This window comes from Ambystoma mexicanum, chromosome 1q, assembly GCF_040938575.1.
Source record: "Ambystoma mexicanum isolate Mex_15411 chromosome 1q, UKY_AmexF1_1, whole genome shotgun sequence".
Classification (NCBI taxonomy): Eukaryota; Metazoa; Chordata; class Amphibia; order Caudata; family Ambystomatidae; genus Ambystoma; species Ambystoma mexicanum.
In genome coordinates, this window is record NC_090922.1 from 1,334,859,774 (window position 1) to 1,334,883,141 (window position 23,368).

General features: G+C 49.7%; 1 protein-coding gene across 1 annotated transcript in view; it reads left to right on the forward strand.

Annotated features, from left to right (window-relative positions):
* Positions 1–23,368, forward strand: part of CC2D1B (coiled-coil and C2 domain containing 1B) — a 2,515,186-nt gene that overhangs the window by 2,414,155 nt on the left and 77,663 nt on the right. Inside the window, exon 24 of the mRNA XM_069642198.1 lies at positions 14,633–14,761. Within this exon, the coding sequence (XP_069498299.1) occupies positions 14,633–14,761 (129 nt within the window). The remainder of the gene's footprint in view (positions 1–14,632; positions 14,762–23,368) is intronic.

The following is a 23,368-nucleotide window of genomic DNA, read 5'->3' on the forward strand; positions in this document are numbered from 1 at the left end:
GACCATAAGCACACAAGATAGCCTAAAACACACACTAGCAATCTGCCTAAGAGTGGGGGAAAAAGGGTCTCACTCTTAGCAGGAGAAAAAAATAAACCCCTCAAATCCAGCAAAGCTGCTGGGGAACTCTATAGGTAAGGGAAATTAGCCATAGAAGAGAATTCTCCCTAACACCCCATGACGATCCTGAGCTCCAGAGTTTGTTAGTTGAAGGTGGTCCTGATAGGGATGAGTTTAGTAAGGGCCAACATGACTGCCCATCTTTAGAAGGCCTAAGGAGACAGGCAACAGGCCTGTGCCCAGCTTGTGGGAGAACCTCCTGGGAAACATAGGATTTATTGGGAAGGTAGGCTCCTGTATAGTGAGCCCACAGAGTTAGCTCGGGAGGATAGCTCAGGGGCAACATGCTCGCATTGGAAGCAAGACGACACGGAGCACCACAGGTTCGATCCTCGGGTCCGCGCTTAGAAACCTCTGGGTATTAAGCGCGTTATAAATAATTTATCATATCATACCATACTGAAGGAGACCATAAGAGGTTAGTGGTCCCCCTTGAAGTTAGACTCTTCCTCCTACAATTGGTGCATGAGGTCCCCCTTGCAGTTCATCCTGGGATCAAGAATACTATGGTTATCCATGCATTTCTACTGGCCCAAGATGGGGGTCCAGATAGAAATCCATTGTAGGAGTTGTGCCACTTGCCAGATTTCTGGGAAAAGTGGTGCAACAATCCAGGCTCCATTGGCGCCTCTCCCTGTGGTGGGAGTGACCTTTGAGAGGGTATGGATTGACATTGTTGTTCCCCCTTGTTCCTCAGACATCCTCTGGCAACAGGTTTATACTGGTATTGGTTGGCCATGCCACCAGATTTCCTGAGGCCATCCCACTTAAGACAGTAGCTGCCAAGTTAGTTACTAAAGCTTTGCTTCGCATCTTTACTAGAGTTGGCTTCAACGTCATGTCCAAGTATATGCAAGCCCTGTGAAAAGAGTGTGGGGTCACTTATATGTTTTCATCTATGTATCATCCACAGACAGATGGCTTAGTTGAGGGATTTAATAGAACTCTCAAAAGCATAATTGGGGCTCTTGAGGAACCCAAAAGGAGAAAGTGGGATCTCCTGTTACCATGCCTACTCTTTGCCTACATAGAGGTCCTTCAAGAGGGTGTTGGTTTCAGCTCTTTTGAGCTTCTATTTGGTCACCCTGCGAGGGGACCACTGGCCATAGTCAAGGAAGGGTGGGAGCTCCCTACTCATTCTATCACTACCAATGTAGTGGACTATGTGTTATGTTTAAGGAAGATAATGGTCCTTCTGATTTGACAATCTGAAGGCTAGTCAAACATTGGTCAAACATTGGTATAACCAGAAAGCTTCTCTTGTTCACTTTACCCCAGGCCAAGAGGTCCTCATCATGAATCATATCAGACCTAAAGCCCTCCAGGATAAATGGTCAGGCCCTTACAGAGTTGTGGAAATACTAGGTGAGGTAACCTATTTAGTGGACCTTGGAAGGCCTGGTCAAGCCCCAAAGGTGTTCCGCATGAGTAGACAGAAGGCTTTCATCCCGAGGGTTGAAATAGCTGCACTACTTTTGGCATCCGACAGAGAAGAGGAGGAAGCAGAACTTCTTCCTGACTTATTCCAGGGTAACCCTTCAGATTGCTCCATTGAGGGTGTCAAGGTGGCCCCTCAGCTGACTTTGCTGAGGCAGTTCTCCCCCGTGTTTTCACTTACTCCAGGTTTGACACCTTGTGCAAACATGATAGTGACACTGGAGATAGTGTACTTACCAAAAGGAGGAGTCATAGGATGTCAGATAAAGTGAAATCCTACATCAAGTCTGAGGTCAATAAGATGTTGGATCTAAGGGTGATTGAGCCCTCCAGTAGTCCATGGTCCAGTCCTGTGGTTCTGGTGCCAACGGCAGGTACCTCTGAGTTGTGATTCTGTGTGGATTACAGGGCTCTCAATGCTGTCACCAGGAAAGATGCCCACCCTCTGCCAAGAACTGATATGTTGGTGGATATGCTGGGTGCTTCCAGGTCTCTCAGCACTTTGACCCCACTGCAGGATATTGGCGAATTGGCCTTGCAGAACATGCCAAGGAGAAGACCGCATTCTCAACTCCAGAAGGGCTTTACCAGTTCCGGGTAATGCCATTTTTGTTGTAAAATACACCTGGCACTTTTCAGAGGCTATTTAATCATGTTCTAAATGTATTGGATGAATTCTGCTTGGCATATCTGGATGATATTGCGGTTTTCTGTTCAACCTGGGAAGAGCATGTGAGACACCTAGGAATAGTGTTACAGGCTCTTCAGAAAGCCCACCTGACCATAAAGGCTAGCAGGTTTCAAATTGGTCAGGGCTCAGTGGTCATGCTGAGCCCTCAGTGGTCATGCTGAGGCTTACCTTGGGCATGAGGTAAGTGGAGGGGAGGATTTAGCCTCTTCCCAGTAAGGTACACGCAGTACAAGGCTGACCTACCCCCACTACCCAAACCCAAGTGAGAGCCTTTTTGGGCCTAACTGGGTATTACAGGAATAGATTTGTATGGCAGACTATGGGATCATAGCTGCCCCTCTGACTGCGCCCACTACTCCAAAGAAGCCCAAGAAAGTCTCTTGTTCTGACAGTTTGTATAGGCCTACCAAGGCTTAAGACTTCCTGTACCAGGCCCCTGTTCTCAGGGCTCCTGACCACAAGCAACCTTTTATTGTTCAGACAGATGCCTCGGACACTGGGATAGATGCTAATCTAACACAGTTAGATGATGAATGCAAGGAACACCCAATTGGATTAATACTCTTATGTTCCGTCCCCTTTCCTCCATCCTGCATGGGGCGTCCCTTCCAAGAGATGGGAGACGGAACCTGTTTCACCAGAAAAAATCTTCTTCCCCTTTAAATTTAGAGGTGCGCGGGGGTGCAGCCCAGGGAGCATGCGCTGCCCTGACTCAGTCCTCCGGCGCCACACCCCAGTCTCCTTTTCGGCGTTGACAGAAATGGGCCGAATTGACCAGTGATCCTGGGGTTGGCTTCGGCCATGTAATTCCATGCACGGATACTTCCACTGTTGTCTTTTTTGTCTTTTTATCATTCAGGTACTCGGCCCTCAGGCATCACGCTCCTCCCCGGCGCATGCCAACTTCCACAAGGTTCAGCAGGTGTCCATCCTGCAACGGGCTCATCCCAATTTCAGACCCCCATGCCCTCTGCCTTGGCCCAGACCACGGTTGGCAAGCTTGTACAGCGTGTGACTCGCTGTCCTCGAAAGCGCTGAAGAACAGACTAGCCAGGTGTAGGGAGCTCTTCCAGAAGACGCCTCCAGAGGATCTCAAAAACTTCGTGAAACATCGAGCCAAGCCCAAGGTAGGGCCGCTATTCTCCATCACACTCTGCAAAGGAGACTCCTTGCCAAGGACTCTCCCGCGCGGGCGGGACCGGTCTGGTCCTTATACCAGCATATGCAGCGGCTCCAGCAGCTCTCGTCTACCCCATCAGTACCCCCTGCCACCTCTACGGCCAGTGAAGAGGGGTTCTTCGAGAGGTCCCTCGGCCTCATGAAGTCACCTTGTATGGGGGTTATCCTCAAGGTTGCCATCAGGGAAGTCCTCCCGACTATGCTAGCAACTCCCCAGCCGACTCATCAGGTGGTTCCGTACCAGCCTCTGCCGCCTCCTCAGCCCCCGGCTGCGGTTCCTGTGCCCTAGCCTCCGACTCCAACTACTCCTCCACCTCCACAGGAACCTCCTGATCCGCAGGACACGGACGATGAGGAGGATCCAGACATGCCATCCTCAGCCAGGGCCTTCCTCGAATGTCTTGCTGGGCTGGCGAAATACCTGGGCCTACCCCAGCCCGAGGTTGAGCAGCCGGCAGAGGGGGTTCTGGCTGAAGACCTCACGCAACACCCTTCTGCCAAGACAGGGATTCCTCTGCAGACCGATGTAGTCTCCCTGGCCAAGAAGGGTTGGCTTAAGCCCCACTCGGCCCAGCCGGTCAATCGGCACCTGGATGCCAAGTACAGGCAGATGGAGGGGGATACACTCTTGTTCTCGGCCCATCCTCAGCCACACTCCTCAGTGATCGCTGCGGCATCACTATACTCCAAGCCTCAGTCGTCCTCTGCCTCCTGCTAGGCAAGGAGGAGAAGATCTTGGAGGCGTACGGCAAGAAACTCTATTCCAACGCATCCTTGCATCTTCGTCAGCCCAACGCAGACGCTATGCTGTTGGCCGCTAACCAAAGGTTATGGTGGGAAATCGCAGATTTCCTCCCGTAACTCCCTACGCAGAGCCAATCAAGTTTTAAGGCGGTGCTCGCTGAGGCCAAGCTGGTGGCGCAGGACCGCATGGAATCCACCGTGGGCCATAGTGACACCTCTGACCGTGCCATCTGTATTGCCACCGACATGAGAAGGACAGCCTGGCTCCGGGCGATGAAATTCAACCCTGACGTCCAGGAACGTATATTAGATCTACCGTTCGAAAGGGTGTGGGGGGCCTCTTCCACTCCACCACGGACGAAGAGCTAGACAAGAAGAAAAACAGCTCACAAACGGCCAAATCTTTATCCATCTTGATAAAGACCACGCCAAGTCGTACACCCAGTCATAGCAGCGCTCTGACAGGGGCCTTGCGTATGGAGGGTTCCGCGGCTTCCAGGAACGGAGATCCAGGCAGCCGTACCGCTCGCTGTCTCAGAACTGGCGCAAACAACAAAAAGGGGGGGAGTAAGGGCTTTTTCCAGTCCCTCTCCTCTGCGACAGCCTCCGAGGGAAAGAAGGCATGACTCGGGTCCACGTGTCTCCAGTAGGGGGCAGGCCCGCTCTCCACGCACATTTCTGGTGCCAGAATTTCATGGTCTCCTGGTTCCTCTATGTAGTATCCACGGGGTACAAGCCTCCCTATCCCAGCCTCTCCTCCCGCCTCCACTCCCACAGGTTGGGACAGCAACGCTTTTAGCGGAGATGCAGTCGCTCGAGAGCCAGGCAGTGGAGGAAGTCCCAGCCTCCCAGCGAGGCTTGGGCTTTTACTCCAGGATTTTCGCCATTCAGAAGAAGAACCAGGCGGGCCTGAGAGTTGTGCTGGACGTTTCCACCCTCAACCTCTCCTTACCCCTGCAATAATTCAAAATGGTTATGCCAGCTTTTATAGCGGAGAAATTGTGCAAGGGAGACTGGATGTGCTTCCTGGATCTGAAGGATGTGTATCTACACGTCCTAATTTGGCAGCCCTATCGTTCTTTCCTACGGTTCAGGATCATGGGCTACCATTGTCGATACAGGGTCCTCCCTTTTGGCCTCAACTCGGCCCCCAGGGTCTTTACCAGGCTCATGAATATGGTGGCGGCCCTCCTCAGAGCGCAGGGCCTCCACATCTACCCATACCTCGACGACTAGCTCGTCAGGGCTACATCTCCGGAAGCGGTTCACCACTCTTTCCATGCCCTTATGAACACACTGCACGATCTGGGCTTCTCGCTAATCTCAAGATGTCACAGCTGCAGCCCACGCAGACTCTGACATTCTTGGGCCTAATCTGGGATACATGCTCCGAGAAGGTATTTCCTTCAGAGTACAAGATCTCGGCCATCACCCACTTCCTCAGCAGAGAGGTGACCTCCGCATGGTGGTACCAACATCTCCTGGGTCTATTGGCGGCGGTCGTATTAGCCGTTCCGCACACAAGAATGTGACATGTGATCCTCGACACAGGAACCATGTTCTAATTGACACTGGCTCCGGCCTCTTGACTCTTGTATTTCTGTCTATGAGTGTTCTTCGATTCTGTTTGCCTATCTAACATATTGCCTATGATTTTTGCCCCAACTCTCTCTGGGTAGCTCAGGTGCTAAGTGTGTTTTTGCCCCGGTAGAATTTCTTGCCTCGGATACGTGTTTATTTAGTAGACCGAACTCTCAAAAAGTAATAGCAATCGTATTCACGGTAACATGTATTGTTTCGTAACACCTGTTCTCTCAAACACAGAGTATTTACCTTGATTTATACCATACAAAGTGAATTGGTCAGTTGTAGTGTATTTAACGTGTGGTTTTAAATTTTAATAGAAGTGTTGTGTTAATAACAAATTGTTTAAAAATAAATGTACTTATATTTTTTACCTGAAACATTGAGTCAGTGTTTGCTTGAGCCACATTAATTGTGTCCCTTTGTGTAATCTCTGCTACTGCTCATATACTCTTGAGATAAGCCTGGCTGCTCCGCTACTGCTACCACTATAACCTAGTAGTACAGGTTTGTACCAAAGGTAAAACTTGTATTGCCACCTGTAGTCTTAATCATGTGTAGTGGTCCCTAAGGGCACTGCACGGGATCTGCCTAACACTGCTGTACATTGAGCACAAGGCTCCCATCTTCGTAGGGCTGGACTGAATAAGTTAGGGATTCCATCCTGAAGACTGCCTAAATGCTTACATTGTATTAACCCCCCTTCTGTTACAGGTTGTGGATGTTTTCTCCTCTTTATCGCATTAGGCAGAGTAGTTGTATATATGTTAAATAGTGATATGCTTGTGTGGTAACTGTTGCATTATTGGTTTGGTTTTTCGTGTTGTTTTATTGGGGATAAAGCAAATGTATATTTAATTTTTGATATACCCCTGTCTAAGAGTTTTCTGTGGTTTCTTTACTGTGTGTGCTCATTGTGTTCTTCTGATCACTCTCATCCCTACTGAGACCTAAGGCCTCATTACAAGTCCGGTGGTAACCTGCAGGTGCTACCGGCGGATTGACGCCCCACTGAAACACTGTTTCTGCTGCCTGATACTCCGGTGTCACCGGGAAATTACAAGTTCCAGCTGCTCGGGATATCAGGCGGTGGAAAATGTTAGTCCCCATTCCCATGGAGCCCCATAGGACTCCATGGGAATGGGGACACGGAAGCACCGGCACCATTTGCAATGGTGCCGGTGCTTTCTTGACAACTCTGCTTCCCGGGGCCGTTGCGCCTGGCATGTCAGAACTGCCGGGCGCACTGGCCCAGGAAAGCATAGTTGTAGTTTGCTCGTCCAGAAAGGGTGCCGGTACATTGCTACCAGCACCCTTATTTCTGGACCAGCAAACTCGTAATGAGGCCCTTAGTCTTGACCGCCTGCCAAGCTACCGTGATTGGACTGGCTTGTCCTGAAGGTTCCTTCTCACTAAACTAGGGTGACCTCCTAAACCTCTGTCCACCAGGCCAGAGTTTAGAAATCCATTCTTACAGCTTCCTATTGGCCAAGACACACTTGAAAAAGAAGATGGAATTTCAAACAGAGAGAGAGGCCCTCCCTGGAGGAACCGGGAGATTAAAATCCTGTGTGAGGAAGGAAGAAGCAGCAGATGGCGCGAAAGATACCTGTGTGTAGAAGCATCCCTTAAAGGTCTGCCATGGAAAGTGTAAGGGTGCAGAAGTAAGACTGAGATGGAGGGGCCATTGTGATTGGCATATACATTTATTCAAGTGAAAAGTGAAAAACAAAAAGCAAACCCTATCTTGCCCTAACTCTAAGAGGGGTTTCCCTGCCTCAATCAAAACTACTGATGTCAAATGTCCGGATGTCCAAGGTAAAAAGTCCCAAAGTCCAATGTCAGAATCCTAGCTTGTCGTTCACACTCTAAGGTAAACTAAATAATAAAGTGGTCTTTCTGGCCCAGAGGAATGATTCCTTTCCTCTGGATGAAAAAGACAGTTCTGATGTATCTGTTCTTCAAGTGTTGGGGAAATATCTCCCTTTCCCAGCCTTCCTTACGCTTCTGGTACAGTTCAACAATAGCCTTCCTTAGGCTTCTGGTTTAGGTTAACAATCCTTTGGAAATATCTCTGTTCGCCGACCCAGACTGGCAGACCTGGTTCTTCTCTACCAGGCACTACGACAAAGAAAAGGATGTTTGGATGTGCATCCAAACTGCAGCCAGTCCCTGCGACGAAGAAGAGTGGCTTGGATACTTACCCAGGCTGAGATGTATCCCTGGTCCTAGCTGGCAGACCTGGTTTCCCCCCACATGGCACTGCAACAAAGAAGAGTGGCGTGGATGCTTTTCCAAGCTGAGTTGGGTCCCTGACCCCGGTTGGCGGACCTTGTTTCCTCCCACCAGGCACTGTGATGAAGAAGAGTGGCTTGGATGTGCTTCAAGCTGAGGTGGGTCCCTGACCCTGGTTGCCAGACCTGGTTTCTTCCTACCAGGCACTGCGACTAAGAAGAGTGACTTGGATGCTTTTCCAAGCTGAGGTAGGTCCCTGACCCTGAGTGGCAGACCTGATTTCCTTTTTCTCTGACTCCACAGGCATCACTCTGACAGTCATCTTTATGTCTTTCTGTGTTCACATACAGTCTTGGTTTAGTACTGCCTAGTACTGTCTTCAAATATATTTCTCTCACAATTCTCCCTATGCTTTCTTGATCTTGCATACAGACTTGTTTCACTCCCCTGGTAAGTACTGTTTTCATATAGCTTTCTCTAACAGTTCTCTTTATTATGTAACAGTCCTGGGTCACCTTCCCTCCAAGTATTGTCACAAAGAAGATGAATGCTTTTTGCAATTTGGTATGTCCATTTCTTACAAGGGTCCCAGGCTCTATTCCCCTTGTTACTGTAACTCAGTGAAGTTATACTCACTGCTTTTCCCAAGGCTTCTCATACCCTCTGGGGACTCCCAACATAGGTCCTGGCTGCAGCCCTTGTTAGGCAGAATTATTTGCAGTACCCTTTGGGAACACCACACACAATTAAGACTACAAGTGACAGTACAAAATCCTTTGACTTTGTAATGTGTTTTATGGGCTATGGGGTCTTTTACTCCATAGGGCTTCATGTGTTTTTGGGATGTGTGTTACACAGCACCCTCAGTGCAGTAACACAGGGGTGTCATAGTGACCCCCAAACATAGACTCCATAACCTGGGACTGACTACTGTCTCCTAGGGCATGTAAAGTCACCATTGACTTTACTAGTCTTAAATTGTGAACAGAACCAGTACAAACCAATCAAACCATGGGTCTGTTTTTCGAGGGGGCACTGTGCAGTCCCCCCTCGCCGAGTTTCTGGCTGGTGGCAGTGGTTACCACGCGAAATATTCCACCGGAATATTTACTATGGGATTTTCCCATTCATTTTAAACGCACCACTTTTTTGGTGCAATGTTAAAGATACCGCCGGGTTATTTATTTAATATTCATTCCCCGGTTGGGTCTTTTTGCCAGGACTCGGTTTTAAAATGGCGTTTGTGTTCGCCTCTGTAACTCCAACCGAAGTCGAGACCTTTGTTCCACTTTTTGGCAGGCTTCTGCATAGAAGCCTCCCAAAGTGGTGCCACTCTGTCTGGGTCTACAGGATGTGTGGGAGGGGGGAATAGGCACCCTGGACTGAGTTGCCTCGGCAACTCAAGTCGCACTCTTGTGTGATTGGCCCAGTGGTGAGCTGCCCGGCTCACCACTTAGCATGTTTGAGTGACAGCTAGGACTGGTGAATGGGGGTTTTCTGCATAAAAGCAGGGCTTTGGGGACTGGAACTTCAGAAGTCGCCACAGGACCTAAAGAATCCGAAGAGAGAGAAGCTGAGCCGATCTGCAACGACGACACTACCGGTGGAGCCCTGCTGAACCCCCTCACCACTTCCCGACGACAGAGAAGATCTTCATCCTGGAGATTCTTCTTCCTTTAAACTGGTGGGGTTAACCAGTTCGCCCTCTTTTCGCCTTCCTGGATCAATCGCCCGTGCCAAGCACCCCGGCGGCCGGAGAGCCCCGCTTCACCACTACCACGAATAAAAGGGTAGTACCTTTTTACCGAGAAACTCTTCGGCTGGTTTCTTCCCTGGCAGTGCAACGACCTCCAGCTTTCCTCCACGTCGAGACCTTCTCTTCACCTGGACGAAGCACTGACTTGCAACCGCTGCCAGGAACAACTGCCCCCGCTGGAGCTTTCTCACCATTTCAGGTACTGTGTCCGCCTGGTCTCCCTTGCAGCAGACTGTTCAAGGTGTCCCGTAAATCCTTGACTCTCTATCCTGGGGTGACCTGGGACCTGTTAACTAACTTTTCTGAACTGATCCAACTCCTTTTGAACTATCTGCAAAGACTTTTAAAGTGTACTTCAACTGTGTGATCTTGGGCACATTCCGCCTTGCTCTCTCCAAGAGAGGGCCTGGCCTATGAACTTTCTTGCTCTACATAGACTATGCCTTTCTTGACTTGCTGTGGTTCTTTTAAAAGTGTTGGTATTGTGTGCTTTCCTAATTCTGCCTTTTCCCTCCCTTTTTAAATAATTTTTGGAGTGCCATCTTGGTTAAGCGCTCACCTCTGTATTCATAATAAGTGGTGTTCTTTTCATAAGACTTGTCGAATAATTAATCAGGGAGGTGTATATATTTCTAGTGAATGTGTTTGAACTTGCTTGACATATTAGTGCCAGTGTATTTTTATAAGTGTGTTTTAAATAAATAATTATATACTTTTATACCCAAGCTCTGGTCAGTGTTTGCTTGTGCATTTCTGTACCTAATGTGTATACTCTATATACTGCCTAACTCTTCTTGAGAGGGGTCTGACTGCTCAGCCACAGCTACCAGGTAAATCTGGGTGGTACAGACTGCTACCAATTGGGTTTACTGCCAACACCTGTAGTCTTAAACTTTTTGCAGTGGTCCCTAAGGGAACTGCACAGGTTTCTGCCTAACACTGAGTACCACCCCCAGGTCTTCTATCGACCTCACCTTCCTGGCCTCATGAGAACGGGTGTTTCTCCCTATAGAAGCAGTGAGGACATCTTGCCATTCATCACAAAAGACTGGAGCATGAGACACAAGGCAGAACAAACAGCCTTGGGAGAAGACTGGAGAGAGGAAACTGCCTGGTTCGCACAGCCCAACAACAGGGAGCCGCTGCATAGCTGCTGCAGTCACTGGAACGATCAGAAGAGGCTAGTGGGCAGTAGGGAACCATTGTGGAGCCGCCACAGTCCCTGTAACAATCGGAAGATGCCGTAGAGTGGAACCAAAGCCCGTAGAAAACCACGAGGGTAGGAAGAGGTTGGAAAAACCAGAACGGTTGTAGGGGCCTCCGAAAGGCAGACAAACCACATAAAAGGGGTCTGGGACCCAAGAAAGAAACCATTAGAAGGGTCTGGAACCCGACCTGGAGAATACCTGGCAGGATAGTGAACCCAGGTATAAGTGCTAAGAAACGAGAAGAGCTGCAAAGGGTCAAGGACCCACACAAAATAACAAACTGCCTACAAAATCATCATCATAGTCACATCACATGGCAGTGTAGGCAACTAGGTGGGCTATAAACACTGTGAAGACCAGGGGAAGGGAGACGTACCCCCTGGTATTAATAAAAGTTGTGAAAGAAGCCAAGAGAAGGGAGTCTTTCTCTTGGCCTTGTGAAGAGGCTGAGAAATGCCAGGGGAAGGGAAACATACCCCCTAGTCTTGATGAAAATTACAAAAGAAGCCAAGAGGAGGGAATCTTTCTCTTGGCATAGTGAAGGGCCTGATAAAGGCCAGGAGAAGAAAGATGCTTGTCCTGGCATGGGGGAGACCACTGAGTCACCTTATAAAGGCCAGGGGGAGAGAGTCATCCCCCTAAGACTGTAAAGATACAAAACTTTGTTTACTACATGCCTTGCTGGAACTCCAACCGAAGGAGCATTTTGAGACTTTGGATTTGTGTCCTTTGAGAAGAACATAATGTTTGCATCACCCAGAGCTGAACTTTGGATTGTCGTCCAGAAGAAGGGAACCATTCTTCTGGATCCAGAAGAAGGGAACCATTCTTCTGGACCCAGAAGACCACCCCTCTTTCTTAAGTTATAGTGTAAGGGCTGGAAATAGGTTTTGGACACAGGACGGTGGACACTTTGTTTTAGACTGACATCCTGACAGTTTCGTTAGTGTTAGCTGAGGCTGGGAATCCCCTCTTAGAACTAGGGTCAGATAGGGGTGTCTCTTTTGTTTTGCTCACTAATAAAAGTCTATAGCCAAAAGCATGCCACCTGTGTGTCGATCTCTACACCCTTACAGGAACCGATCAAGTGCATCTGTACGCATCCAGCTCCAACAGGATGTGCGAGCTGTTCTGCTCCAGGGAATTTCCATTGAGAGGAGAACTGGTGGATGCTTTCATCGTGGACTGCCATATGCGTTCCCACCTATCTCGTCATACTACATGTCATCAGGAGGTTAAGGAGGTTCAGTGCAACAATTATCCTGATTTCCCGGATTGGGTCAGAAGGACGTGGTACCCGGACCTTCTGGACATGGCCATCTGCCTTTCACAATGTCTCCCAAAGCGAGCAGACTTCAACTCGCAAGGAGGAGACTGGATCCTCCACTCTTCACACCTGGCTACCTGAAAGTATGAGGTCAGAAATTGGGATCTTCTGGAGGATGTCATGGAGGTGTTTCTCTCGGCGAGAAGGGCAGCAACAAATGCTTTTTACTGCTGCCGGAGGTACACCATTTTGCAGCTTGTGCAGAGCTAGAGATTTCGACCCTTTAACATGTCACATTGATGCAGTACTTTCCTTTTTGTTGTCCTTTGTGAGGTTAGGTCGCCTGGTGGCGACAGCTAAATGGAACTTTGCAGCACTTTTATTTTCAAGAGGACACCTGACCAAGGTTCGTACGTTACGCAGGCATGGTTCTGAACTTGGTGCTGATTCTTTTGATGTGCACCCCATTCGAGCCCATGCACTCTTGCCTGCTACAGTTTTTGTCTTGGAAGATAGCCTTCTGACCGCTATGACCTCAGAGCGCAGGGTGAGTGAGCTCAAGTCCCGCTCATCAAAACCACTTTTACTGTTTTTTTAAAAGGTAAGGCGCGCTTATGGTTCGTCCGTCCTTCCTCCCCAAGATAGTGATGCCCTTCCAATTAAGACAAACTATAAAAATTCCATATCTTTACCCTCCTCCTCATCCTTCTAAGGAGGAGGATAGACTTTACCGACTGAACCCAAAAAGGGCGTTGAACTTCTATATTACCAGAACTAGAATCTTCAAGGTTAACAACCAGCTTTTTTGTGGCATACGCTAGACATTAGATGGGAAAATCTATTACCAAGCAAACCATCTCAAGATGGATTGTATTGGCTATTTCAGAATGCTACAGCATTGCAGGCAAATCACTCACAGGAAGGACTGAGGCCCCATTCGACGAGTTGAATGGCAGCCTCCTCTGTTCTACAAATATGAGTCCCCACTGCAGACATTTGCAAAGTAGCAACGTGTTCTTCTATCCACATGTTCATTAAGCGTTATTGCCTGGATGCCTGGGACAGTCAGCACGCCCAATTTAGCCAAGCTGCTTTACAGGATGCTCTGTAAGGGTGTCAGGATGGGAGTCGCACTCTTTTCCCTCCATCCATGAAGGGGCAAGTAGTGTTATAGGAGTCCATCTAAGATGAGGAATCCGTGGGAGGGCACTATCCAGTAGAAGAACAAACTACTTCCTCTGGTAATGTTCATTTTGATGGATATTCCTCCCACAGCTTCCTCGTCGCCCTCTCAGCCTACCCCTCAATTCATTTGTATTTTATTTGTATTTTGTTTATTTGTATTGCGCACCATGCCCAAGGGCATCAGGGCGCATGTTTGGAAAGGTAGTTACAGAAAAGAGTTGCATAGATAGATTAAAGATTACATAGTTACATTGTATAAACATATTTACAATAAGAATGAACATGCATCAGAAGTATTAAAACGGACGGGCAGAAAGGTCAGCAGTACAGTATATACAGTGAGTAGCCTGTATGCGATGACCACTGCAAAGTTACAAAGCGGAAGCCAGAGCATCCTGTTCAATCAGCCAACGTTTAGTTCTGTTTTTAAAGGATTGGAGGACTGGCACATTCCTAGGATCATTGGGTAGAGAGTTCCACAGTTTATCAGCCAGGACTGGGAAACTCGTGCCTCTAGCTGTCTGAAGCTTGAATCTGGGAATGGTTAGAGTGTGCGCCTGTGCAGATCCTAAGGGTCTAGAAGCTGTGTGTTGTATGAAGCGTGTGGACAGGTAAGCAGGAGCGGCATTATTTAGTGCCATGTGGGTGAGTGCAAGTGCTTTGAGTGAAATACGAAGTGTAATGGGTAGCCAGTGTAGGTTACGCCTGGTGGAGGAGATGTGGGAGCGCCTGGGTATGTTAAGAGCCGCCCTAATGGCATTGTTCTGGGTAGACAACTAATTGGCCTTTCTTAAGGAAAGGATGCAAGTCATATGGTTTTGTTGGTGGGACTCATAATTCCTTTCGTTCCGCCTAATTTTATGGACCTTACGTCTGGACCCGATGTCGAGGGCTCTAGACGCCGATGTTGCACGTCGCCCCCAGGTGGTCAGATGGTTTTCTGAAAAATTGTGCTGCTGCTGCAGAATACATCTAAGGTGAGGAATCAGTGGGAGGTATATCCATCAGAAAGAACATTACCAGAGGTGAGTAAGTGGTTCTTTTATGACATTGAAAATACTTTTGACTGTTTAAACTGGTATTTCGTTTGGTGTGAGGTATCAGTGATATTTCAATAAATATATGTTGGAGGTATACAAATTTAAAATATTGAGCCTATTCACGCTAAAGGAACATTGGTAGTTAAAACAAACTTTTATACATTTTTCCTTTTATAATACTTTCAGATTTTTGATGGCAGAAAACCAACAGGTGGTAAATTAGAGGTGAAAGCTAGGCTGAGGGAACCCCTCAGTGGCCAAGATCTTCAAACAATAACAGAAAGCTGGCTTGTTCTTGAGCAAAGTGTTGGCATGGTAGGACTTTTTTCCTTTAAGTATTTTGGATATGCATTTCAAATTACTGTAATACAAATAATGGAAGTTTCTGTCTATGGGTTTTATTACTTTTGACAATAAATACCAGCAAATTATTGATAATCATTTGTCCTTATTTATTTTGTTCTTCCACGGAATCCTCATCATCAGATATATCCTCGCTGGCATAGCTAGCATTGTAACCCTTTTCACCCTGCAGGGGCTTTATGTGCCTTGGTGTTTACCTTATCCTGTGGTCCATTCCTTGACTCCCGAAGTGACAATGAGCGCACTGTAAGTATGACACATGACAGCCTGTGCTTAAAATACCATGAAAACGTTGGGTTTCAAGCATTGCAAGAACTGCACTTCGGGATGTCAATTATTGATCCCCACACTCTGTGTATGGTGTTTGAGTTTCTATATCTTCAGTCTGAGAGAACAACTCTTAATTTCCTATACAGGCCCAAGGCAGGGTAAGGTAGTTTTGAAGCAGGCGAAATCCAGGTGGATAATTAAATGGATTGCGTCCTCCCACATATTGCTCATCTGGATAGATATCCACCAGTGCCAGCTGTTCTCTGAAAATCTTAGTTTGGCTACACAAACACCTTCTGCGGTTCCTATGCTCCTCGACTCTGTACATGACGTTGGTACTTATACCTATAGTAGGACCATGCCATTCTTTCTGTTACTTTTTTCTGTATGCTCAGAATGCTGTTGTCTCGGAACATAGGGCATAATGCACATCAGAAACTCCTGCAAAGGAAAGGTTAGACGAGTATTATGCACTTATGCTCCACAGAGATGACCCTTTACAAAAATTGTCCAGCCCTAAATTGCCTGGGGCCTTTTGCCCAATAGTTCTGGTTAAAGTTGCACAGAAGTTAGGAGGCAGGAACAAATGCAGGTAAGGTCTCTCAGGTCCAGTGAAGGGTTCTTAAGGTTAGGGTTCAAGTCAGACTAATGCCCAAAAGTAGCCCCAACAGTCAGATGTCTTGCGCAAGCAAGCAATGGCAAAGCCAAAATTGTTATAAATAAGGTTTATTATAAGCCCATTGACTTATAATGGGAGTATAGCTGTAGGTTAGAAACTCTGTAACTTACCCCCATACTCTGATTCTTCCCCAGACTTGGCAGAACAAAGGAAGAGTGTTCGATGTTGCTTTTCCTGGCATGCCCAGGATCCCCCAAGGTTCAGACCGAAAATCGGTACGGTGACGCCAGCAGCACAGTATCCCAAAAAACGAAGCTGGTCATCCACAGGACGGTTCCAGGGCACTTCCGAAGGCTTCCTTTGGCAGGGCACTGAGCAGACGTCAGGAATGGATGGTCCCTCCAAGACAGCAGCAAATGTTGGTTGCCAGGTCTCCTTCAGTCAGGTCTACGGTTTCTTCACTGGTCTCACAGTTGGACAGGATACTTGGCTCCTTCAGGTTTCTCCAGGATCTCTGAAGAATGGGTGCAGGGGTTCGCTTATCCTAAAAGCCAGGTAAGAGCTGCTGCCCTCACTAGCCAATAGTGGTACTAGCCCACACCCCAGCCCCTCAACAGTGGTCCAATCAGGACCACTGGTGAGAACATTCATGCATACCACTCAGACACACAGAAACCAGTATGTGGATTGGAGTCAGACTGACCCAGCCCACATCCTGCCTGCAAACACACATGGCCCTCCAGTAGCTCGCCAAAAGCTGCTGCTTTCCCAGGCACTGGAAGTCCTTATAAGGATCTTCCTGGCTCTGAGGCCAGGAAGAAGGCTAAACAACAAGATGGAAAAAGAACAGGCGAAAAATCTCATTGCATGGCCATGTTTGACTAGTAGCAACAGTTTTATTTATTTTTGATTTATTTAAATATATATAGCGCACATCAGCCCTGGGGCATCGTGGTGCTGTTACAGTAGGCTTACTTAGTTGTAATGAGAGTATAGAGTATGACATTACAGACAAATGTATACAAATATATACAGAGGAAATAACAGATAGTGGAACTTGTGTGAAGAATTACAGAGAAGGGAGGAGAGGCGGAGAGCAAAGCAAAATATCAGAGACGTTGATAAGAGGTGTTGTAGGAGGCATGATGGGTCAGTTGGTTACAGGGGGACCTGCTCAGCCAAGCAGGAGAAATATAGAGCTAAGAGCTAACTGTGGTACCTGCTGAGTGACAGGTATCTGAGCGAACAATGATTAGTTGAAGAGTCTGGTCTTGAGGGCTTTCCGGAAGATGGTATAAAATGCTTCTTTTCTAAGTGATGTGGGCAGGGCATTCCAGTTTTTGGGTGCTAGATGTTGGAAGCTGGATCCACCCGCTTTGGCTCTTTTGAAAGTGGGGATGTGTATCTTGTTGGAGTGGTGCTCTCTAATGGGTCTGATGGAGGTGACCAGAGTAATTTTGTCAGATAGGTAAGGTAGGGCAGTGCGTGAGTGGCACTTGTGTGTGATGGCCATGGTTTCGAATAGGATGCGCTCTTTGTCTGGCAGCCAGTGCACGTCTCTTCTTGCCTGAAAGCGATGTTTCCTTTTAGGAATGCTCAGCGCAGCTCGAAGGGCATTGTTTTGCATCACATGTAACCTGTTGATGTTCTTGGCATATGTACGGAGCAAAAGGGCATTGCAATAATCAAGTTTTTTTTAATAACACGTTTTATTGTTTTTTCAACAAAATATACAACATACCAAATACAAGCCCTTCCGCCCCCCACCCATCCACACAGCCCCGGTCCCACCTGCCGCTTGGCCCGGCCATCTAGTTCTCGTTTGTCACTTATTTTGTCCCTACCCGTACATCATACATTGAATCATTGTGCGCACCACATTTATTCCAGTTAATTTCTGCCCATTGACTCTCAGTCCATTTCCTCCTCCCACTTTGCCCATATCTTGGCAGCTTTGGCAGGGCATCCCCGTGCTGTATATATTCTATGTTCTTTTGCTGCACAGACGTCCATTTCGGCTGCCCACTGGGCTAGGGTCGGAGCATCCTGGGCACCCCATTTCTGCACTATGTCCCTCTTGATTAAACACAGTGCGTTGGATAAAAATATTTTATTCCATTTGTTCAGATCATTTTCGTCCGGGACCCCTAGCAGCAGTTTTGCAGGTTCCAGTGCTATCGTGCATCCCAGGACCCAGACAGCTTATGACAGCCCTGTGTCCAGAAGGATTGTATCCGGGGACATTCCCAGATCAGATGGAAAAAGGTGCCCTCCTCCCCCCTGCATCTCAAACAGTTGGGGTCCGGGGCTCATCCCCATCCGAACAAGGCGACCCGAGGATAGTATATTCGGTGTAAGTTGTACCGGTCTGATTTTGGAGTCTATAGTAATCTCATGCGGATGCATGAGTACCTGGATCCAGTCCTCCGGTTCCATAGGGCCCACATCCCTCTCCCATTTGGTCTTCAGGCTGGTCAGTTCCGGTGTGGCGAATGCAGTTATGACTTTATATAAGGTTGATGTGACTTTGGTGGGAATGAATTGTGGGAGGAGGTTGCGCTCCAGGGGGGAGCACTCCGGGGCCTCAGCGAGTGCCCGCCTATGACCATTAAGGGTGTGCCTAAATTGCAAATAGTGGAAGCGCTCATTTTCGGGAATTCCAAATTTTTCTTTCAGTGCCTCGAATGGAAGGATGGAGCCATCACGTCCCCGACTGTGGTTATCCCTGCTGCAGTCCAGCGGGTCTTCATCGTGAGATCCCACATTTCGATTAGCATATCATTTTGCCATATTGGTTGTGCTAAGGTTAGTTTGTTCCCCCAGCCAATCTGTGTATGTGCCTGTCTCCAGATGGCTGCAATTTGTGCTGAGGTGGTTTGCGGGGGGTTCTGGGGAGATTCTGGTATAGTATGGCGAGGGGCGGGGTATCCTGTGAAACGGACATTTCCGCTCTGATGTGTGGGGCCTCTCGGGTTCCATGGAGGAGATCGTTCACTACCTGTAGCTGGGCGGCCCAGTAATAGGATCAAAGGTATGGCAGTCCATTGCCCCCTTCCCATATAGATTGCTGCAATGTTGTTAACGCGATGCAGGGTTGTCCGCCCTGCCATATCAACCTCCTAAGAAGGCGTTCCACTCGGACGAATTCCGATTCTGGTATTATATGTGGTGCATTCTGCAGTATGTATATAAACCGTGGGAGCTCTAACATCTTAAAAAGTGCTGCCCTGCCCATTATTGTTAAGGGAAGAAGGTTCCAGTGCCCCACATCCGCGGTGAAGCGCTCGATCAGTGGGTGTAGGTTGCGGGGCACATATGTCGAAGGACTCGCAGAGATCCATATGCCCAGGTATTTAAATCCCTCCCTCCCTCTCCACTCGATACGGGGTACCCTGTGGGAGTGCCCGATCACCTCCTTTAATTGGAAAAAGGATTGACTTGTCCCAGTTTACCTCTAGACCGCTGAATTCTCCGAATGCTATCAGCATTGTGGTCACTATCGGTCTTGCATGCTCTGGATCGGTCAGGTAGAGCAACAGATCGTCCGCATAAAGGGAAACCCTATCTTCTCGTCCCTCCGCCCATCGGAATCCCTGCCACGTGGTGACCTGTCGCAGCCACAGTGCCAGTGGTTTAATTGCCAGCGCAAAGAGGAGGGGGATAGCGGGCAGCCTTGCCTCGTGCCCCTGACCAGTGGGAAGGTGTTGGAGGACCAGCCGTTTACCCTGACCTCCGCCTGTGGTTCCTCGTATAGAAGCTGGACCCAAGGACATATTGTGGAGAGGAGTTGCCATCTTATCGCAGCCCAGTCGTTTCCAGGTTTCAACCGGGAACCCGTTTGGGCCCGGCGTTTTCCCGGTTTGTAACTGGGCAATGGCCTCCGCTATCTCGGTTTCCTCTAGATCTCTATCGAGGCCGGTTCTTTGTTACTCTGATATTTGTTGGATCAGGATTTCTTTCAGAAGGGATGGGTCTGTTGGTGTGGTTGGGGCCCTATACAAATTAGCGTAGAACTCTGCGAATGCTTCTGCAATATCCGAGTCCGTTTGGGCCAAGTTGCCTCCATTATGATTGATCTGCCTTATGTATCTATGCCCCTCCTCCCGCTTCTCCAACCAGGCCAGTAACTTGCCTGCTTTGTCCCCACACTCATAAATCCGGGTCCTAGATTCCCTGTGCGCCTGTTTTGCGTTATCTAATGCTGCGTTGTGCAACGGCACCCTGGCCTTTACCAGAGAGCAGTGTATTTCTGGGGAGGCGTCTAGTACGTATCTGGTTTCCCATTTTTCCACTTCCCCCTCTGCCTCGGTCACTTTCCTGTGATACTCTTTCCACCTATTACTTGCCCAGGCGATCGCCTCCCCTCTAAGTACTGCCTTGTGTGCCTCTCATAATATAATGGGGTCCTCAACAGAGCCCGCGTTTATTTCAAAGTATTCTTCCGATTGCTCAGCGATGAACTCGAAAAATTCGGGAAGGCCGAGATAATAGTTATTAAGTCTCCACGTCCTGGGGGGTCATGGTCTATTTGTACTTATCGCCATCTCCAGGGGGGAGTGATCTGAGATACCTCTGGGGAGCAGATCTGCTCTAAGGGCTCTACACGCCTCGGAGGCTAGAAGAAAGAAATAGTCAAGTCTGGAGAGGGATGCGTGGGCCCCTGAGTGGAATGAGAAGCCCTGCTCTGTGGGGTGGAGTTCCCTCCACACATACCTCAGGCCTAGCGCTGACACCAAGTTGGCCAGTTTAGTGGGTATGTTGGGGTTGCGATTTCGTATGCGAGTTTGGTCGCAGGTGTTGCAAAGCACATCGTTAAAATCACCTCTGAGGATCCATAAGTCTGGGTTGGGCTGTCTTGGAGGTCTTTCCTGGCACAGTCTATTCCGCGGTCTGTTCCCGGGGGGTGGCGCCGACCAGTCCCCATCAATGTGAGTTTCAGCCCCTTTCATGCTTCCTGTGGGCTTGTGAAGTGGACAGTGGTGCCCTGATGTTGTATCCTGAGGTGGGCCGGGAACAACAGCCCATACTTCACATTCATCGATTGTAACCTCCTTTTAAGGTGTTCAAATGACTGTCTGGCGCGTTGCACTTCTCGAGTGTAGTCTGGGAAAAAGGCGATCTTGCTGCCGTTGTACGTGATTGTCCCCTTTTTTTTGGCCATCTGCAGTATTGCATCTCGATCGCGGTAGTTCAATAGCTTGGCTATGACCGTTCTCGGAGACGATTCAGGAATTGGTCTGCCCGCTGGGATTCTGTGCGCGCGTTCGATGGTGAAGAACTTTTGAGAGGGTCTTTGGCGCAAACAGATCAGCCAGCCATTGTTCCAAGAAGAGCTCCATACTGGGTCCCTCTGAGTTTTCTGGAAGGTCCAGTATGCGGATGTTACTTCTACGCAATCGAACCTCGCTCTCATCCACACGTGCTTCTAGTGTTTTAAGGCGTGTTAGCGCCTGTGATAGTTGCTGCTGTATCCAGCCAAGTCCGTTCTCCACGCATGAGACTTGATTCTCCACCTCTCCCGTGCGGGCCGAGAGCTTTTGCAGATCATGGCGGAGAAAGGGCACCTCTGCCGAGATGCCGTCCATCTTTTTCTCCATCGAGGAGCTGGAGTTGGCGAATGCTGCCATCACATCCATCAGTGTCAGGAAGTCCTCCAGTGGTGGCGAGGTCTGTGGCACTCCGGCATCCGAGGGTGCGGTGGTGGAGCTTGTGGCATACTGGTCCATAGTTCTCTTTGTTGTAGTTCTCTAGCTTTTATATTTGCCCCTCTCTGTTTTTGGCGGTGTACCCGGTTCGCCACAAGAATTCAGGGCGAGGGGGCAAGGGATGTGTGCTCTCTACACCTCCGGGCAACCCACTGATTCAAGTGTTTCAGTGGACTTTCGCAATGATTAAGTACTCAGCGGTGCTTGCCTTATGGGGTGCTGCCTCTGGGCGGTTGCAGGCTCCCAGACCCTTCCCATGGCGCGTGGCAGGGAGGGAGGGAAGAAACCAACCGCCCGCGCCTCATCCGATCAGAAGGTCCCCGAAGTGTTGTCTCCCGATGGGGAGGGGGCAGTGCTGACTCGGGTCGTCCCGTGCTCCCTCGCCACCAGGGGGGGGGGTCAAAAGGGTGCTCTGCGGTGCTCCGGGGGGCAGGCCGGCCCTGGTGGCCCAGTAGAGTCACCTTTTGGTCCCGGGTATCCTTGTCTCCTTTATGGTGTTTGTAGTTCTCGCCTGAGGGCCATCCTCTCCAGTGGCTGGTTTCAGTGCTACTATCCCCTTTCCAATGACCTTTATTTGTGTTGGAGAGGGGGCTGGAATGCACTCAGGCAGGCCGCAGCTGTAGCAAGCGTGCACCTAGGGTGGTCAAACAGAGCATCAATCGGGCGGTCCGGTCATGAGTTGGACGGCCCCCCGTCGTCTCTATGTCCAGGAGGGGGCACCAAGGCTTCCCCGAGCGCACTAGAAGCCCCTCCCGAGCGGGCCAAAACAATGTCCATCCACGGAATGATGATTGGGGCTCAGGTCAGCACTCCAGGGAGTCCTCCCGCAGGTCTATTCCAGGGGTCTAATGGGTTCTGCGTTTGCCAGCTGTGTCCCGACGGGGGAGTGTTAATGAGCGTTCGTGCCCTTTGCTAGAAGGTTTATGAGGATGGGGGGGGGGACTCTTAGAGGATCCCCCAGTGCGTCGCGTTTCGGTGCTGAATGAAGGGCTTAGTCCATTATCGAGCATGATAGTGAGTGCTCAGTCTGACATCTCTTCACCGGAATAGAATCAGCATTGTCAGAGCGGGAACCCAGCCCCCGCCGGGGCCCAGCACCCCTCGGGGCCCCACCCGCACACCCCCCCACCAGCCACGAGCCCGTCCAGGGGCCAGTTCCTGCGCACGTATCCGTGTACCGGTTCTCCGTTAGCCCCGCCGGCTGGGAGCACCGTCACCTCCTCAGTCGATTAGTAGATGCTGGCAGGCGGTATGGGAGCCGGGCGAGCCGGGGCACAGCCCGGGGATGCTGCTCCGTCTCTCCCCCAGATCTTAGCACAATTCGGCAGCAAGCCCCACAGGTCCTCGGGCAGTGCGGGCCTCACGCCCAGGGGGCCTCAGGGCGGCAGGTGAGGTCCGCCTCCCAAACGGCTCCTCGGCCCCCTCCGTCGCCAACCCGCCGCGATCCAGTGTTTGGTCTCTCTCTCCGTCGTCCGCCACTGCCCCACACGTTGTGCGCGTCCGGGCAGGGAGGCCTGTGATGTCGTTGCCCTGCCGTGCGTCGGAGAGGTAGGCTCTCTGTACTGCTGGGGTCGGCTTGTATTCCAGGAGACCTGGCTCGCCGGAACTGGCACTCGTGCACCAGCGGTGCAGTCAGGGCCGGCCCACCGCCGCCGTAGCTGCACCGCTCTGGGTTGTCTCCTCTCAATCACAGCCCTCTCCTCTGCCTCGCACCGGCGGCCATCTTGCGAGGGCTTGTCCTCTCAGCCGCATAGGATTCTGCTCAGCGAATAATTTCGGAAGGGATGAAATTGGAGTTATGTGCTTTCAATCATAGCACCGGGAGGTAGTCACATAGCCGTATGTCGAGGTTCGACCCAAAGCACAGCTCCAGACAGGATATTTTGACAGGATTTCATCAGCGGCCAGCGGAGCACACGAGGCTCACATCCTCCGCTCTCGCATGCCGGCCACGCCCTTGCAATA